General features: G+C 33.3%; 2 protein-coding genes and 1 long non-coding RNA gene across 4 annotated transcripts; all 3 read left to right on the forward strand.

Moving 5' to 3' along the window:
* The first annotated feature begins 4,025 nt into the window (after positions 1–4,025).
* On the forward strand, positions 4,026–6,013 carry LOC114713624 (probable LRR receptor-like serine/threonine-protein kinase At4g29180). Its single transcript, XM_028898298.1, has 4 exons — positions 4,026–4,236; positions 5,008–5,575; positions 5,679–5,781; positions 6,005–6,013. The coding sequence occupies exons 1-4, from the start codon at positions 4,026–4,028 to the stop codon at positions 6,011–6,013; spliced, it is 891 nt and encodes a 296-aa protein (XP_028754131.1).
* A 32-nt stretch (positions 6,014–6,045) lies between these two features.
* LOC114713637 (uncharacterized) lies at positions 6,046–6,900 on the forward strand. Of its 2 annotated transcripts, XR_003737356.1 has the most exons (4): positions 6,046–6,178; positions 6,282–6,429; positions 6,671–6,742; positions 6,829–6,900. It is a non-coding gene; the product is annotated as an uncharacterized LOC114713637 (long non-coding RNA). The 2 variants fall into 2 exon arrangements; XR_003737355.1 differs by having other exon boundaries at positions 6,046–6,429.
* A 67-nt stretch (positions 6,901–6,967) lies between these two features.
* Positions 6,968–14,868, forward strand: LOC114713626 (receptor-like protein kinase At3g21340). The gene is made up of 7 exons (XM_028898299.1): positions 6,968–7,074; positions 7,271–7,422; positions 8,594–8,814; positions 8,925–9,051; positions 13,810–13,872; positions 13,949–14,138; positions 14,441–14,868. Exons 1-7 carry the CDS (start codon positions 6,968–6,970, stop codon positions 14,844–14,846), a joined length of 1,266 nt encoding a protein of 421 aa, XP_028754132.1. The 3' UTR covers positions 14,847–14,868.
* The last annotated feature ends 6,103 nt before the right edge of the window (positions 14,869–20,971 follow it).

Raw genomic sequence — 20,971 nt, forward strand, 5'->3', positions numbered from 1 at the left:
AACTTCCAAATGTCTATAAAGTTTTCTGATAGTTTCAAAACAGCTTTCCTATTCCATATTATTCAAGTCTATCCTAAAAGGGTTCAATTTAATTAAAAACTTCTCTTAGAGGAACCGATAGGAGAAAACAAGTAAGAATTCACGTTACCTGGTGCCCAACAAGTGCTTACAAGTTAAAGATTAAGACCATGAACTTGGGATTGTCAAACCAATTATCATATCTACAAACAGAAAATATACGTTACTACAGTATCTTATGGGTAAGCTACGTATCAAATTTTAACCCATAACTCCCTCTTTAAGGTTTCTGAATTGTTACTCAGAATTCTAGCTCGTACAATTTTTCTAAGATCTGGAGTAAGAACATGGATACTATGCTTTAGATTCAATTCTTAAGTTTCTTTAGCTTATATTATCTTTAAATTTCTAAATCATGTCATTATAATTTATTCATAACCCAAGTACAAAACCTTCAACTTATAGCCTATGTTCTATTTTCGAAAACTTAGGAAAACATATTTAATACAAGTTAAATTATTCTCACTACAGATGTTTAATTATTAATCTAACCGTTGAAATTAAAATATTATATGTCTTGAGTCTATTCTCCAAATTTTGGCTTCATCTAACGGTGAAAAAATTTAAAAATGATACTTTACTACTCAGTGTTCTATCCATAAAATCTGAAAATAAAGAGTTTAATGCATATCTAGTAACTCATACCTTAGATATTGAACCACTAATCCAACCGTTGAAATTGACGAAATAGATGTCTCGGACTGGAAGACCAAATTTTGGCCCGATCCAACGGTTTACGGACTTGTACATGGCACTTTACTGAGACAGTCTCAATTTTGTGAGAAAATATTTAACTTATTCTTAATTCTTCTATACTACCACCTATTTATAGGCTCATAGAATCCCATCTTCATATCATTTAGTTGATGTGAGACTTCTTAAACTTTTTTTTTATCAGTTCATATATAAATAGTTATATATAGACACACACATATAATCACAAATATTTTAATTGTTTATATATATAATTAACCACTATTAAAATGATGTCAATAAATATTTACTCACAAATTTACTTGAGTCTTAGAGACTAAAATTGGGATGTTACACTCATTTGCACTTAGACACTTGCATTTGGGATTATGAATTCTATTATGTTATTTGTAAATTGTCTAATTTTTGTTGTAAATTGCTGAATTCCACTTGTAAATCGTCAAATTTCACTTGTTTACTTATATTTGGACAATTGTGTTTGTTTTGTTATATATAGTTTTATTTACATCTTATGATTGAATGGGTTGCTTGGCTTGGTGGTTACAAGCCTTTTAGTGTGTCAAGGGGGTCATGGGTTCAAACCCTCCCTTAGGCACTTTGTTTTAAACAAAAAAAAACTCTGGCCACCGAAGGTCCGGCCAGAGCTACTGTTTCGGCCACCAGTGGCCGGACCCCAGGCAGTGGCCACCTGAGCACCGGTGGCCGAAACAGTAACTCCGATAAATATTTATTTTTTAATAAAATAAAAAGGACGGGTATTATTGTAATCTCACTCTAAATTCTAATTTCAATTTGGTCCATTGGTCCTGCAGTGAAATTTCAAAAAGTTTTGTTGACTGATATAAATTGTCTTCTGCGGTCCTTAACTGAAATTCTCCCTAAAATCAATGTCACCATCAAATTCAAAACTCAACAATTCCTCGAATGACCTGCAGATGTCATTTACGCATAACTTGTTTGACTTTGGTTAATTAGTTTAAGTCTGCGAGTTTAGTCTTGTTGGTCGATCTTGACGGACTAACTAGCAATTAGGACTATTACACTCGGATTAGTAATTATGACAGTTATCAAATTTATACATTTCATAATTAATATTTTATAGGATCAATATTATTAAAATATTTCAGTGAAAATAAATAATTCTGGACTGTCAAAATTTGGCCAAAATGCTTAATACCGGAATTATATTGGAGATAAAACAAATTGACTTAGGTCTCCCGCATACATTTAAAAGATGAAATAAAAAGAGGGTGAATAAACTTCGTTATTTGAATGATTTGGGGGAAAAAAAAAAGAGTCTTAGATCTATATCAGTTAATAGATGAATTTACAAATACACATTCGGATTCTAATAATTAACAATATCACAATAACAAGTGTCTACATGAAAATTTATAAATTTACAAGAAATTCAAAGGTACATTTATAAGTTTGTGTGTGGGTGTGGGTGTGTGTGTTTTAACAACCAACAATAACCAAAAAAAAAAAACGTGATTAGGGAACTTCACCTAAAGTTAGCTACACCTAAAGTTGACGTAAGTTTTGCCATTCAAAAAAGTGCATATCTATCCAAATTTGAAAACCAAAAGGAAAGCATTTTATTTTTGTTTTTAATTAATAACATATATTACGTACGTTGCGAGAGTAATTATTATACCAGATTTATAAAGTTTTTGTTATTGCCAGCATCTATTTATATAAAGTTCCACCACTAACGTATTCAAGAAATTTACCGTGCTTCTTAATATTTGCTGTGTCAAAACGTTAAGCCACACCCAAAATTCTTTGGAGTTGGGGGGGAGGGGTAGTTATCTTTAAGAAGGAATAAATCATCCACATTAGTGAATAATTTGTTTATATATAAATTTTATGCGGAAAGTCCACAATAAAGCCTCTTGCAGTAGAAAAATCCCAAATCGTGTCAATGGCAAAGCACCTTCTGCCACTACTGTTGGCAATTAGAGCTCTGACAAGCGACAACAATTTTATTATAAAAGTTTTATATGGAATAGCTAATAGGAACTTGTAAATTAATAAATTAGACTTGTTAATTTTTAAGATTGTGTTGTTGTAATTGAATACCAATAAAAGTTTATATATTGAAGAGCCCCATTTTAATTTATTATAAAAATTTTGTTATGAATAGCTAATGGGCGACTTGTGAAGTACTAAATTAGACTTGTTAATTTCTAAATTTATCTTGTGATTGAATAATAATAATAGATGTTTATTAGAGAATGTAACTTTATGGCAAAAATTTTGTTATGAATAGCTAATAAAACTTGTGAATTGCTAAATGATAATGTTGATGGTTTTTCACAATAAGTGCTGATTCTTACTTGTTGTTTAGAGCAGTTTAAAATAACTTTTTTGTGACCAATTGAGTCGGTTTTAGCAGAAAGTATCAATTATTCGTAGTGAACCAAGATTTAAATTCTTATTGAAAGAGTTGTCTACATTTAAAAAATATTCCTACTCATTTTTTCCTAATTTTTTTCTTCTTCATTTTCTCTTCTTCCAAACTAGGGGTTAGTGTCCATTTGTTCCCCAAACATGATTAAGGCAAAAAAAAGAACCTTTCCAAATTAAGGGAGCAACCAAAAATAAAATAAACAAAAATCCAAATGAAAGATTGACATTATTGGTAATAACCAAATAACTAATTTTGTCTATTTATATTTAGACCGCGCATAGAAAAGTCGTGTGATTATGTAGGATACTAATATTTATGCTCACTACTCCTTTTCTCTTCTGAAAGCACATCATTTCTCTATCCCTTTTCCATCTAAACTTGAACACATGATGAAGAAAACACCACTCTGGATTCTGGTTCTGCATGTGCTTGTTTCGTTCGTCATTATTGTTAGCCACTCAGCCCATGATTCAGCAGGTAACAGATTAACCACTGAACGTGCATGCTTTTCTGTTATTCCTTTTTCCTCCTAAATCTACATTGAGGAATTTTTATTTAAAACAAGGAAAATAATTAATATATTGGTTCAGGTTTCATAGGCATAGATTGTGGAGCAAGGGGAGATTACTTGGACAGTCAAACCGGGATCTGGTACCAGACAGATGAAGACTTCGTTGGCAGTGGAGAAAACCATGAAATATCAACCACCTTCGAAGACTTTCCGCACCTACGCCGACAACTAAAGACGTTAAGAATTTTTCCAGAGGGAAAAAGGAACTGTTAAGTTATGAAACCAAAACAACAACAACAACAACAGAAGATGAATCAAATGTATCTGATCAGAGCAATATTTTCATATGGGAATTATGACAACAAAAACACAGTTGCAGTCTTCGATCTCTACGTTGGGGCCAATTATTGGACAACAATTCGGCTGCCTAATGCAGCTTACTTCCAATCCGAAGAAATCATAATCCAACAGCTTCCTTCTGATCACTTGTTTCAAGTGTGTCTGGTGAATATTGGACTAGGTACTCCTTTCATTAACACTCTGAAATTAAGGCCACTTAACAACTCTCCCTATTCGGCAGCTTCACTTCCCTTGTATGCACGGTCCTGACTCAATTGTGGCTCTACGCTTGGGATCCTTTTTGCTAGGTAGGTGCTCTTTCATTTTTGTTACGCTACAATAATTAACCAGCTTTTCTCAACATTTTGTGAGACTTTATGTGAATAATATATATATATATATTTGAGCAGTCAAAGATGTACAGTAAATAAAAAGTAAAAACTACTATTATTTGAAAGTATAAAATACTATTATTTTATATGACCTTGAAAATTGATCTTTTATATACATTCGTACATGTACATATAGGTGGACTGAATGATGGAAAAGTAAAAAAATATTATTAACTCTTCATAATATCAAAGATTTCCTCACTTTTTTTTTTTTTTGGTTTGTTATCATTAGATTTTATATAAAATGGGTGACACTTTGATATCTTATAGGCAAAAAATGGTGATGTTTTAAAATTTTTTTAACGATTTTTCAGAGAAAAGATACACTAAAATTGTGTAGTTTCTTTTTAATTTAGATACAACATTTTTTAACAAAAATCATTAAAAAAAATTCGAGAAGTGGGAAAAATCAAGAGGCAGAGAAGGGCTGTTGACACCCTAAATCTCACGAAGTTTCTGCTTATGTGGAGTGAAGCTTATGAGTGGCTAAACTTTTGCTTCGATGGTTAAATATAAAACTAACCATAAACTACAATTTGTGCCAACTTTTGCGCACACAGATTTCATACACATTGACTGTGGAGAAAGTCGGGGATACATTGATCCTGAAACTGTAATCCCGTATCAGGCAGACATGGATTTCGTAGAAACAGGAAAAAATTCAATGGTGGCCCCTGATTTAAGAACTGACTTAGATCATTTTGTTTTCGGAAGACAACTGAAGACGCTGAGATTTTTCCCAGAAGGAAAAAGGAACTGCTACACCCTGAAACCAAAACTGGGCAACAATTACCTCATCAGAGCTTTCTTCGCATACGGAAATTATGATGCCCAAAATCGAAGTCATACATTTGACTTGTACCTCAATGTCGATTTTTGGGAAACTGTTCATTTTAACGATGACACTGATGGTTATGAATTTGCAGAGATTATCCATACTCCCACAACTGACACCATCCTCGTTTGCCTAGTCAACACTGGCCTAGGAATCCCTTTCATTTCTATGTTGGAACTACGACCTCTTATCAACTCTGTTTATATAATACCATCTCCTTCTCAATCACTACTAGTCCTTGATACGAGAATCGATGTTGGTTCCACCGAGTTTATTTCAGGCCTGTTTACAAGGTGACTCTAGTCTTATATTTGTTGTTGGTGTTTTGCATGCTCTCATCATCTAGGTTTCTTCAATGATATGCGTATTGATTTATCTAATACTGCAAGCATATAGGTTTAAGGATGACGTGTTTGATCGTGTGTGGCATGTGGACGATGTTTTTGAAGATCAAGGTTTGGAAAAGATCAATACGTCGCAATATATTGAAGTTGGAAGCGTAAACGATTCTTACAAATTACCAGTAGAAGTCCTCATGTGTGCGACCGCATCATTGAATCTCTCCTTTAATTTAAGCTTTGACTATGATTTTGTCTGGACGCGACCACTTGAAAAGTCTTTCAGATATTATGTCTACTTTCACTTTTTTGAAATCGAGGAGCTTCCCGCCGGGCAAAAGAGAGTAATTGATATTACTGTTAATGGTGAAAATATCAATTCAGAGCCGATAACTCTTGAATACTTAAAGCCGGTAACAGTTACGGACCTTACAGATCAAGATGGTCTTCGTTTCAACATAAGTGCAACATCAGAATCTGATGCTCCTCCAATCCTTAATGCCCTCGAAACTTATAAATTGATATCACCACTTACATCTCCAACTTACGGAACAGATGGTATTATAATTTCTCAACCAACTATTTTCCATTGTTGTTTCATGATCTGGGAGTCTGTTGGCTTTGACTTCTGATACCCTGTTTATTATTGGTAACAATATAGCGGATGCCATTCGGGACATAAAAGAGACCTACGAAATCTACAAAGTAGAGTGGCAAGGTGACCCAGGTGTTCCGAAGGAATTTGTATGGCAGGGACTAAGTTGCAGATATGACATCAATAATAACTCTAACCCCAGGATTTTCTCACTGTAAGTATCTGCTTTCACTTTTGTTGAATTACAGTAAACGTTCCTTAGAGTATCTCACTGTAATTATTAGTTCCATTCATCCCAAAATATCGGCTTGTTTGACACTTGAATGTAAAATTGACTTGAGTTAATTTGATGTTAATTACTCAAAATATAATCATCAATCATGTAAGCTATATACCACTAGAAACTTCACCCATCTCCTCTGCCTGTGTGTATATTAATCATTAATCAAAAGCAGAAACTTGAGCACCCGCAACTTAAGAGGACAAATAGCTGCTTCATTTTCACAACTTACGGAGTTGGAATCCTTGTAAGTATATAATTAATAATTTCATCAGGACAAAATCAAAACTATAATTCAGAATTTTGTCATATAAAATATTGCTTTTGGTTTAGGGATTTATCAAGAAATGGCCTGTCAGGACCGATACCGGAATTTCTTGCTAAATTGCCAAAGTTGAGAACCCTGCAAGTCTTACAAATTGCATTAATATTTTTTTTAATAACTGATATATGTGCATAACTTGATGACCCCATGCTGATTGAATGCATTTCACAATGTTTTTGCAGTAACTTGAGTGGCAACAAGCTTATAGGTTCAATTCCCAAGGCTCTTAAAGAAAATTCAGATCTGGCAATGAGGTTTCTCACCTTGAATCTGTCATAGTTGATCAGCCTTGACTGCCTTTTTTCACCTCTTGTGTTAAACTAAAATCAGTTTACATTGGCTCTTGCTTTTTTGAGGCTATTAATGGAAAAGATTTATAAAACTCAATAAATATTACAGAGTCAAATTCAATTTGTAATTTTAACTATACCCATTTGACTTATCTTTCAGTTTGGACGATAATCCTGACCTCTGTTTGAGGGATCCATGCAAGAAGAAAAAGCACAAATCCCCTATTCTATTAATTGTATCTGTTTCAGCTTTGACGGTTGTAATTCTGATTTCCCTAGGAATTTGGGTCTTCAAAATGAAAAAATCGGAAGGTACATACAAAATACTGCTTGTTTTTGTTACTCTCTCCTCACATGCAGGCTTTTCCTTAGCAAGCAAAGGATGAGATGAGAAATTATCATTAGGATGTAGGATGCACATCATAAAATTCAACCGGGCGTTGGATTCACCTAAAAAATAAAAATAGGATAGTAGATGCTCATTTATCCTTCATTATATAACATGTTTTGATAATAACTTTTTCCCTAAGAGCTTTTTTAATCTCTAACTAATAACTTTATTGAGCGTAATTTGGAGGAAGTCATATTGTTTGGGAACCAGTTTCAGTGCTCATCACTTTGAAGGGAACTTTAAACTCATTATATCTTGATCGTTTATATCTTACTTGAATAGTCCAGATTTGATTTCTTTGTCCTTTTTATTTGTTCAAAATAATTATTTCAATATGTATAGAATTTAAAATAAAGATAATTTCTTAACTATCATTTTTTCAAAAAACAGTTCTTTCTATTTAAAAATAATTAATTAAATATTTTAAATCCAGACAATTTAAATGAGATATCGACAGTCAAGATCTGATAAAACTGGGGTGCTCATCAAGATGATGAGCACTAAAACTAGTTGCTATTATTTCTTAAACCAAGTAAAAGTAATAAATCATCTACTGGCTTATTGGAATGAGTTTGGATGCTCATCATTTGGACTGTGCCATCTGGAGGTCCAAATCTGGTTTGAAAGATCCAGATTTAATTTTTTTTATTTTTTAAATAATTATTTTAATGGATATAGAATCTAAAATAAAAATAATCTATTAACTATTATTTTTTTAAAAGATGGATTTTATTTAAAAATAATCATTTAAAAACTTCAAATCTAGCCCGTATTTGATGAGTTTGGGATCAAGAGTGATGAGCATCCAAAGTCAGTTCTAATTCTAATTTATTTCCCTCATATCAAGTGACCCTAATTAAGATGTTACTGTTACCATGAATTTCAATATGTACCTTTTATATTCTCCTTTTCCTTTTGCGTGAGAATAATTGTCTGTTATTAGTCATAACCCATTTGAAATGGCAGAAAAAATATCCTAGTGCTATTGTCCACGTTTTTAATTCTCCTAACATACCTTGTGCAATATTCATTTCCCCAATTCATAACACACACCTGACGTGCAGTTCTGAAAACCCCTATTAATATTTGCAGTGGATTCTACTGTTTCAACAAATCAAGAAGTATCGGAGTATTTAAGAAATCGTGCTTTTTCCTACTCGGAGGTTCTTAAAATCACTAATAACTTCCAAAACTTGATTGGAGAAGGAGGATTTGGAAAAGTTTATTTAGGCACTCTTAAGGATAACACTCAGGTTGCAGTGAAGTTACTTTCTCATTCATCAAGGCAAGGTCATAAAGAATTTCGATCAGAGGTGAAAATGAAATCTAACAATGAAATTGTATTTTTGTTTCCTCATGGATGCCTCATTCTATTTAAGTTGATTCTTATTATAAAAATGATAAAGTTGAGTATAAATTGCAGGTAGAACTTTCGATTGTTGTTCATCATAAACACTTGGTTTCTCTGATTGGATACTGTGAAGAGAGTGGTGCTAGGGCATTAATTTACGAGTACATGGCTAATGGTGACCTCCAGCAACATTTAACGGGTAAGGATTATTGCTCACAAAAAAAAAAAAAAACTAAGCTTTGGTTTCTTTTATTTGTTTTTTAGACTGTGGCAAAAAAAATTTTGTTGGTTTTCTAGACATGTTCCAAGTAGTAAACAACTAATATCAAAAGTACTATATTAATATAAGTGTTACTTAACTAATTTGGATAAATCAAATAATTTAAATAAATTAGTTAATTATAACAAATATGATATGACCTTCCAAAAATGCCACTACAAAAATTGACTTTTAATTAATATTTTTTACGACGACTCTAGAAGTCATTGTCGAGAGTTAACTTTCTATAGTAACTTCAAAAGTCACCGCAAAAAGTATGCTCTTTAGTGGCAACAATATAAGGTGCAAATGAAAGTGTGATTTTCAGCTGTGATTCTAGAATTTCACTCCTGAAAGCGAGACCTTCTGCAGTAATTCTAAAAAGTCATAGTTGAAAGTAAGACTTTCAATAAATCGGTGAGGTGGCGAACATGTAACAACCAGTGACCCATACTTTTCTTTGAGAATAATTGTTAAAAAAACGCTTTCAGCAACATTTCTGTCAACAATGAAAGACGCCTTCAACGGTAACCTGTTTTGCCGCTTTTGAAACTAGCTTTCAGCTGTAACAAATGGGCTGTCAAAACTTAAAAAAGCCATCACTAAAATGCACTTTTGGCAGCAATTATCTTTGTTGCCATTGAAAACTTTCAGCAACAATTGTTGGGGCGGCAACTTTTTGTTGATGGCAAGTTGCCGCTAAATGTTAATATTTTTTTTTATATAATATACCTATAATATTAGATTATATATCAATTTATAAGTTAAATAAATTAGTTTTAAAAAAATGATAAATATGAAGGATAAAATGATAAATCCAAGCCTCAACTTATAAATGGGACCTCACAAAAATTCTACAATAAAAAGAAGCTCCGTCCCATATGAACATATATCATATCTCCAAACCTGTTCCTTAGCACAAGAGATAATAAAAATGGACACACCATCTGCAAAGCCAACCACAAGACCCACAATTAAAAATTGCGAGTGTGACACTCACAAATATTCATTCCTCCATTTCAAGTGTGTTAGTTATTACGCAGGATTAGCACCTGCTAGCTAAGCACCTTCCACATCCCACGCGGGATTTATGGATTGTACCCTTCCGGTTAGTCCATAAGGATCTGTATAATGGTGCGCGGAAGGTTAACAAAACTACCGCTCAAAATTCAATGCCTTAACCTCTTGTAAGCATGCATGGAGTCTGTAACGTCCAAATGTCATCTCTTTTCAATACCATTGATCATATCTTGTATTAAAATGATAATGAGGACATATTTCACAAGATCATAAAATTAAGTATTACCTTCCGTTCTTAGCATAAGATTTAGTTTATAGCTCAAACCACAAACTAGATCTTATATTAAGTGTCGGAAATAGTAATTTCATTACATTTCACTACTTTAAAGATAGGCTTTAAGTGCAAATTTGGTCCAAAAATTTTTACTTACAAGCGTGAGCACCTGAAAGTCCTTTTAGGTGCAAATCTGCCTTGGAAATTTAAGATTATAGCTATACTGTACTTTACTATTAAAAACATTAATAGTTAATGTTAGTCGTTTGACAGCAAGAGGCAATATTGCTAAATTTTAAACTTTCTAGACAAATTTGCACCCGAAAAAACTTTTGATGGATATCCAGCACTTCTAAGTGAAAACTTTCAAAGTAAATTTACACCCTAAACATTAAATATAATGACAATCTTTCATAAAATAAATCCAACTTCCTCTCCAAAACCAAGGTATGCAAAATACTTCTAACAGCACAATAATCAATATTATAATTAGAAGTATATTATAACACATGTAAATTATTTAAAACAATATAATCCTCTGGTTTTATTTATAAGGCAGAGAGAGAATTTTTTTTTAATTTATAAGTTACTTCACTAAAGTTTTAGCGTAAAGGTACTATTTTGTCCTTTATTTATTCTAGTGTAAATAGTTATTTTTTAAAAAGGTGTGTGTATTAGATAGAGGTAAAATTAAAAAGTTATTATATTTTAATGGAGAGTTAATACAGTTTAAATTTTTTCTTGGTCTGTGTAAAACATGCTAGAAGTGTTTTATAAATAAGATCAAAAGAGTTTTTTGATAAGAGAAATTTACTTATAAATTAATTGGAGCACTATTCACTCACCTAATATGTTCCCAAATATTGTAAAGCACTCTTTAATTTACAAGATTTACTCTTTTGAAGCATTTCAATGTATAAGAAAAAGACGGTAACAAATTTTTTAAAATTTCTATAATTTTAAACTTCTGAAGAAAATTAAACCAAAAAAATTTTTTGAGTGCTAAACGCTGTTGCGCGGAAATTTTCAAGCCCAATTTGCCTCTAACTCTAAAATTTTATGAAGCCCATAATAGTTCACTTGATTTATGGTACTCCCCCTTATACTTGAATTTACTCCTAAGGGAAGGAAAGGCATAATTCTTTTTCATACAACAAAATATTAAAATTTTCCATTCTCACTCCAAAGTCATATACTCCATCCATACTCCAACTTTAGCCCCAGACGACGTTGTAACCATTGCCTACTTTATAACACACTCCTTCGTCTTTAATATGAGACCTAATTAATTAACTAATTTGAGTAAATTAAAGACGTTACTTAAATTAGTTAATATGATTTTTTTTTCTGAAACACCATAATCATCTTTCTTAATTCTCTTCTTTTTTCTTCTACTTGATCATTATTGAGAGAATATTAGTACAGTTAATTTGAAAAAAATTAATAAGCATGTGAAACAAGTCTTGTATATAGGATAAGTCCTACACTAAGGACCGTTGGAGTACTTTAATGAATCAAAACCTTTGATAAATTCTTTGGTTACATTGCAACCCTTAACCCCACATCAACGTGTAACCAAAACCCCATATTTAAATTAAAAGAAGTATTTTTCATCATCTTCACTATCATTTACATATTTAAACAACCTCCTCAAATTCAGGTTCTAGCATAGACTTTAAAGAGTTTATACTAAAATGTAGACAATTAAAACATCACTCATGTTTATTAGCTGCTCAATTGAATCAATTCCTCTCACATATAATCAAACATGCGCATCCTAAAATCATGTCACAAGACAAGCACCACAGTCAGTAAAATACCAACCAAAATTCATTCCACATCATCACAAGGTTACTAGGCTTCTCAATTCTATCTTTACGGAAGATTTAAATTAAAACAATTCAAAATACAATCTAAATTCATCTCCACCAAAAAATATTCAAGGAACACTTATCCACATCAGCTTTTTTTCTTTCAACATTTTATCAAACACTTGAGATGCACTAAATAAATAGCATGCTCCATCCCTCTTCTTATCACAACCCCCAAACTTATATGCTCTAAATATAAATCCAGTTTTATTCAATAACCAAACTTGGGACAGCCAAAACAAGTACCAGTTAGAAGAAGCACCACAATTTTCCAATCCACACAAACGACATAATAAAGGTAAAGACAATGTTCTGCACGCGTACACATATGGCAGCATTATGAAAAAAACAGAGGAGGGCGAAGGGAGTTGGACATACCCTACACAAACTGACGCATGAGAGAAGAAGATGACAACGACAGAGCAACATACAAAGACTCACTCTCACACAAACACACATTGGTGACGGCCAGGGAGAAGGACAATGGCCGCGCAGAGCCCAGACGAAGATTGAACCTCCTGAAACTTCCTCAGTTCCTCCCTCTCTTCCTCGTACTTTGACAGGAAGGGAGGGAAATAAGGGATTGAGGTAAAGAAATTCTGGTGGTTATATTATTAATATTATTTGAAAGACGGGCCTTTATAACTGTTGCTATAATTTTCCTATGGTTTCCTTGCCTCAAATACATTTGTTGATTATAGAATTCATAAAATCCTTGGTTGATGTTAAAGGCAAGCTGGTACATTGAACCTTCCAACCATGTGAAATATGAAGACTTTAAAATGAAAGAGCTATTTTGTTGTAAAAGCTTGTGCATGAGATATTTAACACTCATTTTCTTCACTCAATTTCAGTATATTTACAATTGTTCTGTTAATTCGGTGCCATGTTATTTATTTTACTGGCTCAACTTGCTAGATAATTCATTTGCTGAGATTGCCTTCAGACATTTTGTAGTAGGTTTTGGATCATTGGTCCTACTAGAACCTATTGATATTATTTTCTGGTGAAAAGAGAACTCAAAGTGTGTGACTTCTAGAATGTTAATCAGTTTGATTCCTATAAATGAATATGGACGCCTGTATATTTTTAACAGAAACTATATACTTTCCAATACCGAATTATAAATATTAAATACCTTGTAGATGTGATCTGGTTTCTTATGCCATGCCAAGATTATATCAGGGGAAGCAGGACTTGATTATCCTCTTATAAAATTGTAGTAAAAGTAGAGAACATTTGAATTATGAAACAGAGGAAAATATATATGGCTTTTAATGGCAAGTCTACATGGATAATTTCTCAAATTTCTACTTGCCATACTCTTTTTAACCCCACTTTTCAGTCTCCTTCTTTTAACAAATATTCAGCGTTGATCCAACCTTGACATTTGGCTTTGCTGCTCATACTGGTCTCGTACCAGATTCATATGTGTGTGTGTGCATCTTCCTTCAATCACTACACACGAACCATTATCATCATATGCATGTTTTGGTTCCTGAGGCACTTTGACTAACAAATTGATGTCCACAGAGAAAAATTCAAAAGTTTTAAGGTGGGCCGAGAGGCTTCAAGTTGCCATAGATGCAGCAAAAGGTTAGAGAACTAGCGATGTTTTTCCACCCTATCAATCACATACTACCCCACCTTACATAATCTAATGATGTTGCAGGGCTGGAATATCTCCATATTGGTTGTAAAACTCCTATAATCCATAGAGACTTAAAACCGTCTAACATTTTATTAAATAAGCACATGGTAGCTAAGATTGCTGATTTTGGGTTATCTAGAGCATTTGAAAATGAAATGGATTCTCATCTATCAACTCGACCAGCTGGTACACCTGGTTTTATTGATCCTGAGTAAGTCACTACATTTTATCAAATGAAGGAATGTTGTTATTGATTCTTTTAGGAGGAAACATACCATTATATTTCTTGAAATTCAATTTAATAGAGTTTTTACTACTTTCTCTGGTCCTAAATATAAAACTTAGTTTATAATGTAAATTATACTATACAAATAAGGTTTTATATTTAGGATTGGAGGAAGTATTAAATTAGGAATTTACATAAGCATGTTAATCCAAAGAAAATAAAGAATTATTATAAACTAATTGTTTGTTGGCAAAAATTATAAACTAATTGTTTCTTGCTATTTACAGATTTCACAGGTCTGGAAACCTAAACCAGAAAAGTGATGTCTACAGTTTTGGAATGATTCTTCTTCAATTAATCACTGGCCACCCACCAATAAGAAGAGAACCTGAGGATATATGTTTTATTATTGATTGGATCCGTCCAAAAATTGAGTGTAGGGATATCCAAGGCATTGTTGATCTAAGGTTGGCTGGTGAATTCAATATTAGTTCTGCATGGAAAGCTGTGGAGACAGCAATGTCTTGCGTTGCGCCACAGTCTACTCAAAGGCCAGACATTAGTTCTGTGTTGCGTGAACTAAAGGAATGTTTGGCTATGGAGATTGGTCACACCAATTCAAATGGCATACCAAGCCATCAAATCAATCATTCTGGACAACTTGATCCAATCACTACCCTCTCAGCTAGGTAGTTCATCGTCCTTGAGAGTCGCTATATTAACACATCCTATTTGTTTTTCTTTTTTGGCTTTGCATATGAAACGGAAATAGGATTTTCTTTGGTGTAATATATAAAGGAATTTTATGAAATTGCCCTTTAGAAGTTATGTTTTGTTGGATTAAGCATGTCGGATCCCAGTAGTTAATGGGTAATCCCTTGAAATATGAGAAATCTCGTATTCCTTAAGTCTAGAATAATCCATAAAATATCTCGAATCTTTCTATAGATGCAATACCATACTGCAGATTTTTCTTAGATATTTTCCTTCTAGCAAAACTTACAAGTTTCATCATGTAAGTGGGACCTCGTGAAATCTCAATAACAACAACATCACAATAATGAAATCAAATTGAAGCTCTGTCACAGCTTACCATCTGAGGTGAAAAATAATTTTTCGGGGAATAAGTTTGAGTAACGAAAGCATGACAATTATTTTCAACTTCTAAAAATACAATCATAACATAAATGAAATTATATGAAAAATTATTAAATGAACAAAATTGAATACAGGCATCATGATAAGACAAGTCATTTATAAAAAAATTATTTTACAAATAATTCAAAATCTCATTTGTCATATCTCAAATTTGGGTCTAGAAACTAAGAATAAACTTAAATCAATTAGATTATTAAGCACAAATGAGCAAGTCTTAAGAGTGCCATAAAAAAGTAGAATCTTTCTTGGGGACTAAATTACAAAAGTTTCTTTCTCGGGCTAAACACTACTATATATTTACTTATATTTAATGGTTATTTTCCCCCTATTTAACGTTTAATCAATGAATAACCCTTAAATATGGCAGCGAAAAAAAATACATTGTACAAAAAAGTGGCCTTCAGGAATAGTCTAAAAGTTGGTAAACAAATGGCCTTTCTGATATATATGATGAAATGTTCTACGATTAGTAGAGCGCTCATCATATATGCTGGCTTTTCTCCTTTTCTCTTAACATCCGCTGTCCCTTCTTTTCACATAATGGCACCGTTTTCCGTTTTGGTGCAAAATAGTCACGATGAATTGCTAATCACCTTTTAAAAAGAAAAACAGAGAGAGAAAACCAATTGCTTTGTACAAGCTGGTAGACTGTCAAATTTTACATATAGGACTAATATCAACTTTTCAATTATATCCTACATTAAGAACCGAAAAGTATTTCATATTTTTTTCATCTTCATATGTATATTTTTTAATCGCCATGTGCCTCCCACATATATTTCACTTGGACCTCATTTGTCTTCGTTCACGTGGATCCATAATAAAAGATCTGATACCTTCTTCTTTTGAGCCCAATGGATCACGTTTTTGACTTCTTAAATTGGGTTTAAGAACGGCCCAAATTCACTTATTGGTTTAGAATCAGTTAATTGTCATTTTACCCATCATCTATATATGCTTGTGCCACCAACAAGTATGGCTCCAAGTGAAGGGAACTTCCGCACTTTAAGCATCATATTTTATGTTTCATTCTTAAGGCGGTATGTATGGAGAAAAACATTGTTGGGGGATCCCCGCTATAGGGCTTGATAGTACTCTGAGATATTAGTCTTTTACTGTTCAGGTGGGAGGATACTCTAGGCAAAAAAAAAAAAACTATACTTGTGCCAACAAAAGTTGATCCAGCGGGTAAGAAGCAGCTTATTACCTAAAAAGTTATGAGTTCGAATCTTAGCGTCGATGTAAGGACTTTGTTAGTGGGTAATGGATAAATCCTAATTTTATCATGATTTTTCATATCTTATTTGAGATTTTTATCAATTAAATTGGGCTTAATTACATTTATTATGATTAATTTGGATTAATTGTGATTGGATGAAAATATTGCTAAAAAAGGCAAAGACATTATATTTTTATGATTTATTTTAACTGATTGATTTTTTAAAAAATATAATATCACAATATCTTGGATTTTATTATAGAATATTTGGGAGAAATTGAAAATAAAGGCTGAAAGAGAAGGACTAGCAGATTTCAAAAAAAAAAAATTACAAAGAGGATTAAACTCATCGGCCAAACAAGAAAGAGAGAAAGGGTGTGGACGAACAAGAAAGAGAGAACAGGCGGCCAGAGATCCGTTCCCTTCCACCTTCACCATCGTCCTCTTCCACCTTTCATCTATCACCGTCGCAAACATCATCCACCCCCCACCATCACCATCTTCTATCTCCCACCTTCTTCCATTTCTCACTCCACAGACCATCATCGCCGGCTAAACACTCTTTCCTTCCATCACCGCCGACGACCTCCATTCCATTCATCATCATCTTCGCAGAGGAGGGAGACGAGAGGCAGAGCGGCGGCAACCTTGAACCTGAGCGACCATCATCATCATCAGCAACGCCTCTTTCTTCTTCCTCTGAGCTTGCTGCGTCTGACGTGATGAGTGGCTGAATCTTATTGCCTCTTAGGATGGAGACAATGATTTGAGTTCCAGAGCTATCACAGACAATAAAAGATCTCATCAGTAAACTGTAAGTATCTCTTTATAAGTACTCGTTAAGCCTAGAGGTGCATTTTGGTCCTAGTGAGCCCAAGACCTAAATTTCTATCCCAATTATCTTGTTCACTTTATCAGATTTAAAAAAAATTTCAAACTGAAATTGGTTTCTAGCTCTCCCTATCGACGGTATTGTCCGTTGGGTGTAATGTATTAGAAGAGCCAAATTGTCAAATCATTAAAAAAGCTTAATTATCATAAATGATGGCCCTTTAAATATTCTGATGGCGGGGAGACGTTCAGTTAAATATGCAACTGTGATTAAATCAAATAGCTCATTCCTCTTAAAGAATAACGCTTAACCATCCATTCCATTCCACCTTCACCATCGTCATCCGCCCTCCACCATCACCATCTTTCATCTCTCTCTCACACCCATAAACATCGGCTGCCATCTCCGTTCCTTCCATCACTGCCGACGACCTCCATTCCATTCATCATCATCTTCGCAGAGGAGGGAGACGAGAGGCAGAGCGACGGTAACGTTGAACCTGAGCGACCATCATCATCATGAACGACGCCCTCCACCTCCGTCTTTATCGTCGACGACGCTGTTCATCACTACCAGGATCAGCGACGCCTCTTTCTTCTTCCTCTGAGCTTGCTGCGTCTGACATAATGAGTGGCTGAATCTCATTGGCTCTTGGGATGGAGATAATGGTTTGAGTTCCGGAACTACCATAGGGAGTTGATTTTATTCGATTTATTTTCTCTTATCTGTATTTTGATTCTCTGATTGTAGAATGGTGCTTTGTAATGTTAGAGACTGAGATTTTGAGTTGATCATCTCTGTTGAATTGGGCAAACGTGACTGTGATTGGATTTTATAGTTTGAAAGTTATATATTCCTATATTTCTTTTTGTGAGTTTATTGATATTGTATTGTTTGGCATGGTAGTGTGGATAACACAGTTGATTTGAGTTTGCTTTTGAGTGTCTCGGTTGAGCATTATTTTTTAAGAGGAATGAGCTATTTGATTTAATCACAGTTACACACTAAGTAGTTTTAGATAGCAACTTAAGAGGTGCTTATGAACTACGGTAGTAGGACTAGTCACTAAGTCATCTCATAATCTTTTAAATCACCTTGCTCTAACAACCACAAAAAGTCCCACAATGATAATTTTACTGTTTATCCAAAGGTTCCTTTATTAGCAGATTCAAGCTTATAAGTACACTACGCTAATTAGTTAAACTGGAAGAATCTGACCTTCTTATATTGAAGTTTAATAACTTCAAGATCTCAGAAATCATACCCGAAAACTTTGAATAAGATCTGAATGTTGGCAGATAACTAGGAATTAGTTTTAAACCATCGGCTAATTAAGAAATATCCTTGCATACATCGAACAGTAGAATTTATTATCAATTTTATATTAATGCATAATTAATAATATTCATAGGGTTATGTTAATAACATGAATATAATGAGACAACTCATTGACTAGGATTCAGAGATTGATTAGTAAACTTAGTTATTTAGGTGAATCTACTTCTTCGGTCTTAAATATATAACTCATTTTATAGTTTAATTTATGTTATAAAATGGGTGTTATATTTATAACCGGGAGTATTATGTACCAATGATGAGAGCCTTAACTCCCTCCCCCCGGGGGGCCAACGAGACCCTTAACTACTTGATAGCAGAGTAAGAGCTCCAAGTCTTGCCCACATTAACTACGACTTACCATCACCTTTAAATTTTCATGTCTGACTCATTCAATTAGAATCGCAGGACCATAAGGGTTCAGTAAAGTAGACTCCTGGAGATCCAACTCTCCCCTACTTGATATGATAGTAATTATAGTATTTAATTAGATCTTTTCATGTTCTTGGAATTTTGTCAATACATGTTTTTAATCTCACTAATAAAGTAGTGGATTTATTAAAAAAATATTATGCTGTTACTGAAAAAATTACTCTAGTATAAAAATATGCTATATTTGTTGAAAGAGGTAAAATCCATTTCAATAATCTCCACTACAAAAAAACACTGAATTACTGACGGATTTACCGACGGAATTTTCGACGGATTAGAGACGGGACGGAATTTGTCACACCTTACTTATATAGTACCTTAGCAGTCATTTAGAACCATTCCAAACCACTTTGGATGGTCTTAAACTTGAAAATTTCAATTTGGACGTTAATTTTCGGAAAATTACTGTTCACTGTCTAGTTTTTAGATTACAGGTCTAACTTTGAAAAATCATAACTAATTCTAGAAAAATCGTATGGAGGTGTTTCAAAATTCTACGGAAAGCTCTTTCAATAATCTTTAAGGGAAAAATATTCAAATGAACTCATCCTCATTGAAAACGTACAGTTTATTAGATTAAGATTACTATTCGTTTGGTAAAATCTGGACTTTCCAGATTCTGCACCTTAACTTTGAAAATTCATATCTCTTCGTATACACATCCAAATGAGGTGATTTACCACTAATTTTAAATCTTGGGATGTGTACTATAATTATACCAAATTTCGTAGTTTAACTCATTCATATGATAGGTCAAACTGAAGCTTGAAACTAACTGCTCCATGACCTACGTTTTATCCCTTAACATCTCTTTACTTTAATTCTTTTTATTTCTTTGGCATACCTAACATGGGCTTACTTTTTCCCATTCATGCTCATACATTCCTATACACACCATAAGATTTATAATTAAATACATGGCATTCACAACATAAGTCATAACATAGGAGAATTATACATTGAATAATAATATCAATCATTAGTATCAATAACTCTCCACTTCTTCTCCTTGCTTCTCATGCCATTAGTGCCCACCATTGATTGACCTAAATGGTTGGTTAGGGAGGGGGTGAGATTCGGGAGAATCTCAATAGCAAATAATACCATATTAATCATGCTAAATGGATACTCATGCACTACACGCAACTTGTTTATTCTCTTGTTAATTAGTGACATACTAGCATGCTCAAAGCTAACTTTTTGATGCATGGCCATGGAGACATAATCTACTCATCATGAATAGCAATTACAGTAGCTAAAACATGTCACAATAACATTCAATAACATGTACACGGAAACACAAGCATACCACATCAAGCAATGACAATAGGTAAGTTCACTACCTTGCACCTCAAGCCTTCCTCTTACTTTTCCTTTGACTCCCTTGACTTTCCAACCATGTTAGCTTTCGGTCAACATCATCAAACATCCTCTTGGATGTTCCAAAGGTCCTAAACATAGTCATAATGATCATACAATCTATTAGGACCACTAGATTACATAAAGTTCAAAACTAGCTCTCTTGAACCTCAACCCTTTCTCTTAGTCTTAGGGTTTTCTTTCTAGCTTTTCTAACATATATCTCATTATTTCCCATCCTTATGACCATTTCTTGTCAATTAGGACCACTTTAGATGGCCTTAGATTCAAGAAGATCAAATCTGAAAATTTTGATTCGCGGGTACTGTTCATGCAGAATCTCCAGAATTTTTGCTCAACTTTGAAAATTCATAATTAATTTTAGAAAAATCAAAATTGAGTGCTTCCAAGTCTTAATGAAAGCTCCTTAAGTTAATTTTGAACTAAAAATAGTTTCAGGAACCAATTCTATGCTGAACAGCA

The sequence above is a fragment of the Neltuma alba genome, unplaced genomic scaffold, assembly GCF_004799145.2.
Source record: "Neltuma alba isolate B1F8T4 unplaced genomic scaffold, ASM479914v2 tig00011441_pilon, whole genome shotgun sequence".
In the NCBI taxonomy this organism is placed as follows: domain Eukaryota; kingdom Viridiplantae; phylum Streptophyta; class Magnoliopsida; order Fabales; family Fabaceae; genus Neltuma; species Neltuma alba.

Bases quoted from the DNA above. Each gene is read 5' to 3' on its own strand.
- LOC114713624 (XM_028898298.1), top strand. From the start codon at position 4,026: ATGAATCAAATGTATCTGATCAGAGCAATATTTTCATATGGGAATTAT. The intron at 4,237-5,007 runs GTACTCCTTTCA...TTGCGCACACAG, and splicing joins TCTGGTGAATATTGGACTAG to ATTTCATACACATTGACTGT. The intron at 5,576-5,678 runs GTGACTCTAGTC...GCAAGCATATAG, and splicing joins ATTTCAGGCCTGTTTACAAG to GTTTAAGGATGACGTGTTTG.
- LOC114713626 (XM_028898299.1), top strand. From the start codon at position 6,968: ATGCTGATTGAATGCATTTCACAATGTTTTTGCAGTAACTTGAGTGGC. The intron at 8,815-8,924 runs GTGAAAATGAAA...TATAAATTGCAG, and splicing joins ATAAAGAATTTCGATCAGAG to GTAGAACTTTCGATTGTTGT. The intron at 9,052-13,809 runs GTAAGGATTATT...TGATGTCCACAG, and splicing joins CCTCCAGCAACATTTAACGG to AGAAAAATTCAAAAGTTTTA.